This window comes from Equus asinus, chromosome 7 (genome assembly GCF_041296235.1).
Source record: "Equus asinus isolate D_3611 breed Donkey chromosome 7, EquAss-T2T_v2, whole genome shotgun sequence".
NCBI lineage: Eukaryota > Metazoa > Chordata > Mammalia > Perissodactyla > Equidae > Equus > Equus asinus.
The window spans coordinates 8,563,349-8,575,490 of NC_091796.1; the positions used below are offsets into that span (position 1 = coordinate 8,563,349).

Consider the following 12,142-nt stretch of genomic DNA (forward strand, 5'->3'; position numbering starts at 1 on the left):
CTAGTGGTTTGTGTGTTTTATGAGTCTTTTCAAAGAATGAACCTTTGGCTTTGTTGATCCCGTCTTTAATGTTTTTCCCCTATTTTATTTATTTATGCTTAATATTATTTCCTTCTCCTTTTGTTTTAATTTATGACTCTTTTTCTAATATTTTAAGGTAGAGTCTTTATTGATTTTTTTTTTAGCTTTTCTCAAATAGACATTCTTAGCTCTAATTACCCTCTAAGCATGGCCTTCACTTTTTCCACACATTCTACCATGCTGCGTTTTCATCATCATTTAGTTCAATATATTGTCAGAATGATGTAATAACTGTAACAACGATGTGGTTGTATGTGGTTCTGTAAGAGAACAGCTTCACCGGGGTGCTCTGGTGACCTTGTATGTGTGCACGTAGCCCGCAGAGGTAGGGCTTAACTGCTGCTCATCTAAGTCTTGCAGAACTTCCTGTGATCCTTCTGGAACGTGAGAACGTGTGAGGCTTGTGAGGAACTGCTTCAAGGCTGTTGCTCATTCGCTTCACTCTCTTAGGAAGTTTGTCACAACCTGTTTCTTATTGCCTCCCGGGTTCTGACGGCTGGGGCTTTCTCTGTCATTCCCCCTTGGTGTACAGCTACAAGCTGTAAATGGCTCAGTGTAGCATGGCATGAATCCTCAGCAAGAGTGCCCTACCATCTGCACCTTTGTTCAAGTGTCACCCTGCACAAGGGACACTGGGAGCTGGCACCTTTGGCAACTCTTGCTTTTGCTGTTTATGTAAGTAATTAACAGTCTGAATCTAAAAATGGCTCATTGTTTCCTTACTGTCCAAATCTGTCAGCATTGCTTGCCTTGCAGCAGTAATTGAAGGAGTTAAGTGTTATGTTGAGAAGCTATCAGGAGTCCTTTTGTTTTTCAAATTGTGTAAGAGGAGTGATTTCATATCACCCGTTTCAAACAGCAGAAACTAAAATGAGCTTTCGATGGTATTGGAGAACAAAAGGCCTTAGTTCTAAGTAAGAAGTTGAGGCAAAAAGGCAATAATGTCATTGTAAGTCTTCACTTGTCTTTAAGGTAACAAAAATCACAATTTATTAGCTAAGGAATAGATAAAAAGTAAAATCCCTGTTTTACAATATTCCACAGTTATGGAAAACCTAATTAACACATTTTGATTTGATATAAACAGGGGAATACATTTCTGCTTCATAAAAGATCTTGGGAAAAAATCTTTATGTCTTTACATTAAATGACTGGAAATGATATGAAGAAATCTGTCACTTTTGTTAGAAATTGTAGCAGAGTCCCATTTAATCTTACTTGGGACCTTCTGCTTAACTAGCTAAACAGATTTCTTTATTTTACTACTGACTAAATTTATCTTTTACAGGATAAAGTAGAGCTTATATGAATGATGAACATCAAAGCAAAGTCATTGTTAGTCCAAATGATTTGCTTCATAGTTTCTTATTAAAGCTGATTCCTTTTCAGAAAGGAGCCATGTTTCTAATATCAGATATTTTGTTTCTTCTTAGTGAAATTTGAATGTGAGAATTTGCTTTCTGTGGTTGAGAAACGAGACTTTTAACAGGAGCATTACTCATTATGATAGGTGAATAAACTATGATAATTGTTAAGATCAGATATATGACGTATAATTCCAGGGATCTGACAAAAAGTTCAAGTTGAAAGGAGATAATTTCAAAGCTCTTGGTTTGTCGCTTATAAGCTCAAAATAAAACCATCACACAGATAGTAGAGATAGTTATATCCAGTGATGATTATAGGAAGATAATAAGGGCTTAATCTTTCAGGTATCTTACTGCTAAGATATCCCTTAAGATTTTAAACTTTTAAGTATGAAAAATTTCAAACATACGCATGTAGAAGGAATAGTAGAGCAGAGCCCATGTATCAGTCACCTACAATTAGTACCCGCTGGCCAATATGGATTCCTTTTTCAGCTACAATATAAAGCTATTTGGTTTATGAAAATTCTAATTTAGGTCAAAGCCCCCAAATTACCTATGAATAAATTTCACTTGTCAAATACGCTGGGATTTATGATTTATGTTTTTTTTTAATCTGCTTTGCTGCATAAGCTGAAAAAAATCCAAATTAAGAAGTAGACTTTATTATAAGACAAAATGGCTTACATTAAAGCATTCTGTGATGAGTAAAAGCATTCAGAGTCCTGGGGTGGTTGAATTGAAATACTTTCTTTTGTATTGGTGAGATAACAAGTAGTTTTGATTGTTTTGACTCACAACAAATTTCTCCTTCATAAAATATTGGCACCTAAATATACTTAGCATTCTTTTTTTATTAAAATTTTGTGAATTATAAATGATCTTTTGTCTCTTTGAATATTTTTTTATTTAAGGGATGAAAGTTATAAAGTTCTTGTTATTCAATCAGTCAACAAATATTTATTAAACCCCTGCGTGATTTATATAGAAATGTTCCAAGAGAGTTTGCCACATATTTTAAAGGATTTTCTAAATCAGGTGGAAGGACTTTTCCTCAAACTACTGTTGTCTAACTCCCCATGTCCATTCTGATTCCGCTTCTGAGTTAGAGGTATAGCCCTTCAGATAAAAAGCATTTCTGTTGTTGTACTGATGGAAATGTGTCAGATCTCGGTTTTGTGGGAGAGAAAAGGGTGACAGCCAGTGATTTAAATAATAAACATATACTTACATATAGAATTGAAAGCTAAGATTGCTCAACAGTGGGAAAAATGTCCATTTACATTTAAACCATAATTTTAGAAAATCTAGACTAGCCCGGGTAGTCAATAGTAGTTTTATATAGCTAGCAATTTCTAAGTGTGCTTTTCAACACGATATTTGTAAACTCTTTTTTTCTTTTGAAGGATACTATAACATTTGAAGGATGTTATGAGCATATTCGAAATCACAAAAATCTCCTAGAAGGATATTACACTTCCTTTGGACAAGTTCCAAAGGGAAAAAATTTTAAACTAAGAATATTTGTTTTAATTGTGGTAAAATGTATGTATTATAAAATTTATCATCTTAACCATTTTTATTTTATTTATTTTTATTTTTTATTTTTTTGAGGAAGATTAGCCCTGAGCTAACTACTGCCAATCCTCCTCTTTTCTTTGCTGAGGAAGACTGGCCCTGAGCTAACGTCCATGCCCATCTTCCTCTACTTTATATGTGGGACGCCTACCACAGCATGGCGTGACAAGCGGTGCTATGTCCGCACCCAGGATCCGAACCGGTGAACCCTAGGCCACCAAGAAGCAAAACGTGCACACTTAACCGCTGCGCCACCGGGCCAGCCCCTTAACCATTTTTAAGTATATAACCTGAGAATATTATATATACCTTATGTGATTATGAGTCAGTTCAGATAAATTAGTAGAAAGTGATAAATATGCTCAGAGCAAAGCCACCATGAAATTGTTTACATTTCTTTTTCAGGTCATTACTTCTTTTTATGTGGAGCGGGGAGGAAATGCTATGTCCTTCATGGGAAAAGGTGTCACGAAGAGCACAGTTCTTTGCTTGCTTCACTTATCTCATGAGATGATGGCCCAGGCCCAGAGCTCGGTGAGGTCATTAAAAGCTGTCTGTCTCCTCAACAGTTGCCAGAAAAGGAATGTGCTGTGTCTAACACATTTCAAGCCTATAAATTTGCTATATGAAAATGTCTCTTTTGACTTTTCTTCTGGGAAACAAAAATGATTTTTGACTAAGATGTTTCTTAGAAGTTGTGTATTACACAAATCTGAATTTTATTTGAAACTTATTTTGATGGAAATCTGCATTGCAGACTACATTTTGTCTAAATAATGGGAAAAATAGCTGTTCTGAAGAAAAATTAATTTTAAGGAGAAGCTCAGATTTTTGTTTGCCTTGTTTTGGCTAAATAATAAATTAAAACGAAGTCTTAAGTACATTTTTACTTTGTTTTGATTTTTTAAAATTCGGAGTTATTTAAAACTCTCTCTGTTTTATTCTTAGAAACTGACCTAATGTGTTTGTTTCCCTTTTTTCACTCTAGGAGTGGCTGTCACTCTGGTTCCTGCCTTTGGGCAGCCACAGTGAAGAACATGCTCCTACCCAGCAAGGATTGGCCTGGTTGATTCCGTTATGGGTTGATCGAGACCCAGAGGTCAGTGTGAAGGAAAATCAAGTCCATTATGTGTAGATTAAAAAACACATGAAGCAAAACGTATATGCATGCTTGTATTTTCCAAAATGAGGTCATTTTAGTCACTAGACCTCAAGTTTTATTTACCCCATCTTAGTCAGCTTGTGCTCCCATAACAAAATACCATAAACTGGGTGACTTGAACAAGCGGAATTTGTTTTCTCACAGTTCCAGAGGCTGGAGATAAGGTATCAGCATGGCTGGGTGCTGGTGAAAGCTCTCTGGCTTCCAGTCTGCCGCCTTCTGACTGTGTGCTCATGTGACTTTTCCACTCTTCCTCTTCTCATAAGGCCACCACTCCCATGAAATTAGGACCCCGCCTATGACCTCATTCAACCTTAATTACCTCCTGAAAGCCCTATCTCAAAAACAGTCACACTGGGGTTAGGGCTTCCGTATAAAAATTTTAAGGGGACAGAGTTCTGTTCATAGCACCCCCTCTCAGCCAAACTCATAAGAGTACAGGTTAAAAGTAGAAAAAAAAAAAAAAAGGATTATAGAATCTATCACTTTTAGAAAGAACTCTGAAAAATTGTTGAAGAAGCCTAGCCATTTTCAAACAGTCTAGAAGGATAGCTGCTGAGTGACGTTTGAGTGTCATTTGATGGCATAGTACTATTACAGTGCAAAGTTTTATATTTTCTAGTTTTAGCCATTTGTCCACTAATTTTTAAAAAAAATCATTTTATTGAGGTATGATTGACATACAAAAAGCTATACATATTCGTGTGTACAACTTCATGAATTTGGAGATAAGTATACACCTGTGAAACCATCACCACAATCAATGCGATCAACATATAATTCACCTCCAAAAGTTTCCTCCTACCTTCTTTACTATTTAATTATTTATTCGTTTGATTGTCTATTTATTTTTGTGATTATAACACAACATAATAACTTTTTAGCAAATTTTTAAGTATATCATACCGTGCCTCCTGACTGTAAGCACTATCCACTAATTTCAAGCAAGAAATGATTACATCCTGTTATAATAAAACCTTGATTTGTAGAAATGTCATTTGATATGAGCTTAAAGGTTACATTCTTTAGACACATTGAACTTGGACTTGTTGCTTGACTGTGTTATGACTGCGTTATTTTTTGTTACCCTGTAGCTGTCAGTGAAGCCCTGTTTGGGAATCAGGATTCAGAGGGTCACCAAAATGCGTAGCTGGAGCAGCAGTGTTACTGTGGTACACGTGTTACATCACATCAATCTTATTTGAAACATTTTTCTTTTAAAATAATTTTGGGGAAAATACTAAATGCCTTATAAAAAGATAATCCAATTCCTTCTTTCTGAAAAGCAGTTTCAAAAAAGTTAAAACCATTTATTTGGGAGAAACACTAAAATATTAAGGAAGGTAAAACAAAATAATAGGCCCCTTCTTTAGAAATGAGGACTAAACAGGAATCATGTTCAAAGGAGATGCATAAGAGCCCTATGCTTTCCCTAGAACAGGCGTTTGAACTATAATTTTTATTCTTATTTATGCTTGGTTTTGACTTTTTGTGATATTTGCTTTTATTTAACTTTCATTTTCTATATTATGCTTTCTAGAATCATGGAATAGGATTTTTATTCATTTATAAACTTAAGGTCACTGTTTTCTATAAGTGTGTTTTGTAATTTAGGATCATCAAGACAATGTCATAAAAGTATATTTTATATGCCAGAAAAATTAAGGATTCATGTTAGGAATTTGGATTCTTTGATTTGACGACTTTTCCTTTAATTTGAACAGGTGAGGTTCACTTCACTGGGATTAGGATCGGCACTGACCACCCTTGAAACTGGCTGTGTGGCCTTGGCCAGCAGTTGTCAGAACATTTCTGGCGGGCTCTGGGGAACTGTGGTGAACATTCTTCTGGACCAGTCGGAATGCAGTATGGTGCGCCGGGAGGTATGCCTGTCTGGTTAGCACCTCCTCCCTTTCTTCCCCTTAGAAATCGGTTGTGATAGTCTCTGTAAACCATACCTCACTCCCTGTTCAACATGGTGACTGACCCAACCATGATCTCTTCTGCCTACGAAAAACTCCAATAAAACGGTAGTAGAGAACAAAAAAGATTAATTCACAGAGAAAATTGAAGTCCTTTATTCTATAAGATCAAAGTAATATTTGCTATATTTTAATATGAATGCTTCTATTTTATTACACATATAACCTCAGTTTTTATGAGTCTCTAATGTTCATAAAGCTTTATTTAAGATAAGAGGCTGTCAAAATACTCTTTGCCATTTATTGTACAACACAAGAGGAAAAGCAAACCCTATTTCAATTCTTTCTAAATAGTTGGTGGTTTTCTTTCATTGCTACTTTTTTTTTTAAAGATTGGTCCTGTTGCCAATCTGTTTTTTTTTTTTTCCTTTTTCTCAGAGCCCCCCAGTACATAGTTGTATATTCTAGTTGTAGATCCTTCTGGTTGTGCTATGTGGGATGCCGCCTCAGTATGGCTTGATGAGCGCTGCCAGGTCTGCGCCCAGGATCCAAACCAGCGAAACCCTGGGCCGCCACAGCAGAGTGTGTGAACTTAACCACTCGGCCAGGGGCTGACCCCTCATTGCTGCTTTTATCAAAGTGATGATTGATGCAAATATTTTTAAAAGTAAACAAATAGTGATTAGAAGCTTATAAAGAAAATAGCAGCTTCTGGGCCTACCACTAACCAGTTTCCAGTTCCAAAATTCAAAGGCCGTAGTTTTCTTGTTATTCGTTTTTTAACAGTAATGCTTAAACTTGTATCTTCGTCTTCATTTACCCACTTTAAAGGTTATCTATTGACTTCCAGTTAAGATGGGTTGAAAATTTCACTCTCTTTGAATTCCTGCTGTTACCCCTCCCATTATGGCATAATCTTTCATTAAATAGATAATCAGTGTTTATGTTAGTATGATTCTTTAAATTGACCATCTTCAGGACCTAGCCAGTTAAGGTGGACATTTGTGGTTTGTATTTCTAGTTAGCAACTTTTTATTGAGAGTAACTTGTATGAGAGAAGGGAGGGGAGGTGGAAGAGGTGTGTGTGTGTGAGAGAGAGAGAGAGAGATCAAGTGTGTGTGTTTAATCTATAAGGGGGTAATAGAAGCATGAAAGTATATTTCTTAAATACTGCCAGAATAGTTTACATTTTACAGATCATTTCTTGAAAAAACAGAATTCTGAAGTAGGAAAAAATGTATGTGCTGATGAAATAATTTCATCCACTGTTAGGTCATCACCTAAGAAGATCTGCAGTTTGGCACTTCTTATAGTGACCTCTCAGCATGTGCAGTTTAGTGATACATTTTTTGTTATTAAATTACGATATATTGGTTATTTCAGAGATGACAACAAGATGGCAGTATTGACTTTTTTTTTTTTTTTTTTACATTTCAGGCTGCATTTATTCTTCAGAATCTCCTTGTAATTCCAATGCCTTCAGTAATTATAAAGGATTATACTTGGCAGGTGGGTGACTTTAAATAATTATCAATCTACTAGATATAGGAGATTAATTGATTAGATAACGTTTCAGCATATGTTTATTTCATTAATGATGAAATTTTCTACAGGGCAGCAGGATCTCTTACAAGAGAATGTAGAAATTTTCCTTTGCTCGATCAGATTTATAGGTTCTTCTCCATAGTGTTAAAAATAATTTTAAACAGAAATAATAATAGCTAATGTAGTGATTACTATGTACTAGGCATTCTTCTAGGAACCTAACAAATATTAACTTGTGTAATTGTTTGAGTTGCGAGCCATTATTATCCTCGTTTTGTTTAATAGCGCTGAAGTTTAAATAGTTTGCCCTAAATCACACACCTTTGCTTTGAGTCCAGGCAGCCTTTCTCCTGCCGCTCACTGTGCTGCCTCTCTAATTTAATAATAATAAACAAATTTGTTTATAGTTAAATATGCGTTGATGTTAACATCTTTTTGCCTTTTCTGGGTTAGTACACAATTAGGGTCATAATTTATCTTTCTTTGGTTTCCACTGGATTAATTTTTTGTTTTGTGTTCTGAATGTCAAGTCAGTAAAAAGTTGACTAACTTTTTTGTAACTCTTTAGATGATTTGGAGGATACGAAAGTACTCCCACTGAGGAGATAAGCTTTGCTGTCTCTACCCTATTACCTAGCTGTACGCCCTCATCCTAGATGTGTGTATTTATCATACTGCTGCATCTCACTCCCCAGGATCCTAGACAAATCTAAAGTTTCTAAGTTTTCCTTAGAATAGATCCTTGGAGGAGTTACAGAATCGAGTTGAGCTGCAGTGAGGGCAGCTTTTCAGGAAGTCACCTGAAGCATGAATTTAGGTGGTTGTCACGGCTCAGATCGAATTTAGCTCTTGGAAGGTTCACTCCTCCAAACTTGACAAACCCAGATTAACTCTGCCAATTACTGAAAATCTCAGGCCACTTTTCCACTGGTTCCTCCAGCTTGGTTAACATTGCCATCTGATAATGATTGCTTATTCATAGTCTGGGTTGTAATAAAACCATTGGAGACAAAACTGGAAGGCATACACAGGATTAGTATTTATATTAACAGTGTAGTAGTTTTGATACCTGTTATCCAATAACTAGGTTTTAAAACGTGTTGTTTTGGATTCAAATACAAAGCATCTCTACTCCTATTGTTAAACTAGTGACACTTGTATACTATAAGCTTGATGTACTGCCAATGAATTTTTAATTATTGAAATAAATATAATTTAAAGGCAAGAGTAATAAGATTTCTTGGTTCTATTAAAGCTCTTGGGACATTATATTTTGATATAAAACCATGAGTAGAAGTTCACATTTTTCTTTTACAGGTTAAATACAGTCATGTGCTGCATAACGATGTTTCAGTCAAGCACAGTCCACCTATACGATGGTGGTCCCATAAGATTAGAATTATATAGCCTAGGTGTGTAGTAGGCTGTACTGTCTACGTTTGTGTAAGTCTGCTCCATGGTGTGTACACAATGGTGGAATCGCCTAACTGCATTTCTCAGAATGTATCCCTGTCATTTAGCAACACGTGCCTGTAGTGGACAGTTCTTTTTTGTTGCTGGTGACATGCTTACTGCAGCTTGTCAGTTATGTTATTCTCCAGTTCTTCATTGCAGAATTAATTTTCTACTAAAATGTTGAAAATAGTGCTTTAAGCAAGCTTTTGGAGTCTTTTGCCTTGCCTTCATTGGTCAGAATCAAAAAAGTTTGAGAGCTACTCTAATCCCAAACAGTACTTGAGGATGAAACTTTTGCTAGTCTTAAGAAAATTAGAAAAATAGGGACAGTCTTGTGTGTTTTCAAGAAACCCAGATTTTCTGCCGCTCTTTTTGTTTTAGATCTATTTTTGGTTATTATTTTTCTTTTTGATTTAAATGTCCTCACTTAGCAGTATAAACAGTTGGTTGCCTAGTATTTGTCTCTCAATTTTAAAAAAGTTTAGTGGTACTTTACATCCCAAAGTGGGATGCTAAGAAGCGACAAGGATAATCTTAAAATATAGGTAATGGAGTTTCATAATCTCCAAGTAGTTGTGACCTTTGCCAGTTTATTATAGCTGGAAAGAAGGTCTTACATATCCAGTATTGCAAAATTAAAACTGTCTTTGGTAGAATGATGAATAACAATCTTGTTCAACAAAATGTTTCATTTTCTTATGTTGGTGCACATTTCAGTGTTTTGGAGGATATACCAGGAAGTAGCACCTATCTAGCAGCTTTGTGAGCATTTTATTTGGGTAAGGTAGATATTTGATTCACTCTGTTTTACAAAGAGGGTTGCTTTGACTGCTTTGCACTTTGTTTGGTGCCAGAAGCTAACCTGATGCCCTCTGTGCTCCTGTTTCACTGGGCATTCTGCAGTGTTCTCTTTATGATTACTGCCCCTCCCCGAAGTCTTCCCACACACACAGCGTAAGTTCCTGTTGTGTGTCGCTATCTGGCATTGTTGAACTTCTGAGTGGTAATAATTTGCATATATAAGTTATGAGTTATGTAACTGACTGAGTTTTCTTTTATTGTTGAGTGCTGGAAAGTTTAGAGCCCTCCTGCCATATATGGCTCTTCTCCTATACTATTCGTGTTTTAGCTTTATTCCTGGTTCCAGTGTTTTCATACCTTTGTTTTTCTTTCATCTCTGCTCTACTTTTTTTTTTTTAAAGATTTTATTTTTTCCTTTTTCTCCCCAGAGCCCCCCGGTACATAGTTGTATATTCTTTGTTGTGGGTCCTTCTAGTTGTGGCTTGTGGGACGCTGCCTCAGCGTGGTCTGATGAGCAGTGCCAGGTCCACGCCCAGGATTCGAACCAACGAAACACTGGGCCGCCTGCAGCGGAGCGCGCGAACTTAACCACTCGGCCACGGGGCCAGCCCCTATCTCTGCTATACTTTTACTATCATGTTATAATTTACCTTTCCTTGTAATAGGCCTTAAATCTTTTCTGGAACAAGCTGAGACATAAATCATTTAAAACATTTTTTAAAAATTTTAAAATGTGTTTATTAAAAAGTACTAGCCTCTACAATCCATTTTAATCTTCCTCTTCTCTGAAACACACTAGCATTTAATGTCTATACCATTACATTGGTTCTTTTTCATATATCATCCTTACTGCCTTGTCTTATTTCTTACCATTTAACTTAATTAATCTTCCTAAGTAGAATATATGTTTTAGGACCATATTTTTAATATATTTTTTAAATATTTTTTCCAGTTCCCACCACAGAGAAGATAGTGCTCCATCCATCTTTGCTAATGCATAAAAATGTGCAAAGCAGTCCATTTATCCCATTAGTATTAATGATATTGCTAAGTAAATAAAGTTAAAAATCAGGTCTTAATTTTTTCTGCCTAATCCCCCATTTATTTTTCCTTGGATACAGAAACGTGTTGAAAGTGGGTGGTCACAGAGAATAGGAGCAGATAGATACCTGTCTCAGCACAGCTTCCCTTGGCGCACAGTGTCCCAAAGAGGGGCCTGAAGGCCCGGCTCCTGCTGTGGGAGAACCAGTGCTTAGCGCATCACCCCTGGGTATGTCACAGCTCTTTTCTGTGTCGAACACTGTTTTTTAAGGGCAGCATTTATAAATATTGGTCTTTCCTTGTTCAAGGCTGCATCCCTCTTTCAGGGAGAGAAAACAGTGTCCAAGGGCCCCTAAACTGTGTCATGGCCCACCTGTCCAGTGTCCTGTAAGCTGGTTTCCCACAGTCTGGCTTGGATTTGGTACTCCTGAATGTGGAAGTTCCTGTTGCTGGGTTTAGATTGAGGATTTGTTACAAATCCATACCCCTGCAACTTTAACAATCAGAATAGAATTTTAGAGTTGATTATAACAAGAAATTATTGGTTGGATAGGGATTATCTATGTAGTTTGTTTCACTTCATTTCTGTAAATGTTTGTTGAGTACCTAAATGTTGGGGATTCACAGGTGATAAGATTTAATGCTCTGGGGCGTAGAGCTTGTGGGGGAAGAAGACAAACACATACCCAGGGACCGGTGCTATAGTGTTTTATGTATGATGATTAGCTTATGTGTAATTTTTGTAATGTTAAAGTTGTTCTTTCCACTTGAAAATGATATCCACATTTAAATGTAAAGGTAATTTCACATGCTTAAATAATATAGTGAGTTGTCAGTTTGTGGTATAAATATACGTGTTCATGCTTTTGTTCCTTTCCATGTTTGTGATGGGACTTTGAATTGGCACATAATTTTATTTTTTTTAAAAAAGATTTTATTTTGAAGAAAAATCAGACTTATAGAAAAGTTGCAGTAACAGCACAACAATTTTTATATTCCCTTCACCCAGGTTACCCCAATGTTATTTTACCAAATTTGCTTTAGCTCTGTCTAGTATCTTTTTTCTGAACTATTTAAGATTTGCATACATAATGCTTCCTTTTCTCTAAACTCTTAAGTATGAATTTCCTAAAAACAAGGATATTCTCTTACATAATCATAATAATAATTATCAAAATTGAGAAATTATT

At 36.0% G+C, this 12,142-nt stretch overlaps 1 protein-coding gene across 5 annotated transcripts in view; it reads left to right on the forward strand.

Annotated features, from left to right (window-relative positions):
* The window catches only part of RTTN (rotatin), a 149,650-nt gene that overhangs the window by 71,232 nt on the left and 66,276 nt on the right, over positions 1 to 12,142 (forward strand). For all 5 annotated transcript variants that reach the window (XM_014839620.3, XM_070512873.1, XM_014839622.3 and 2 more), the window contains 4 exons: positions 3,432 to 3,560; positions 4,015 to 4,125; positions 5,913 to 6,071; positions 7,548 to 7,619. In XM_014839620.3, coding sequence (XP_014695106.2) covers positions 3,432 to 3,560; positions 4,015 to 4,125; positions 5,913 to 6,071; positions 7,548 to 7,619 — 471 coding nt within the window. The remainder of the gene's footprint in view (positions 1 to 3,431; positions 3,561 to 4,014; positions 4,126 to 5,912; positions 6,072 to 7,547; positions 7,620 to 12,142) is intronic.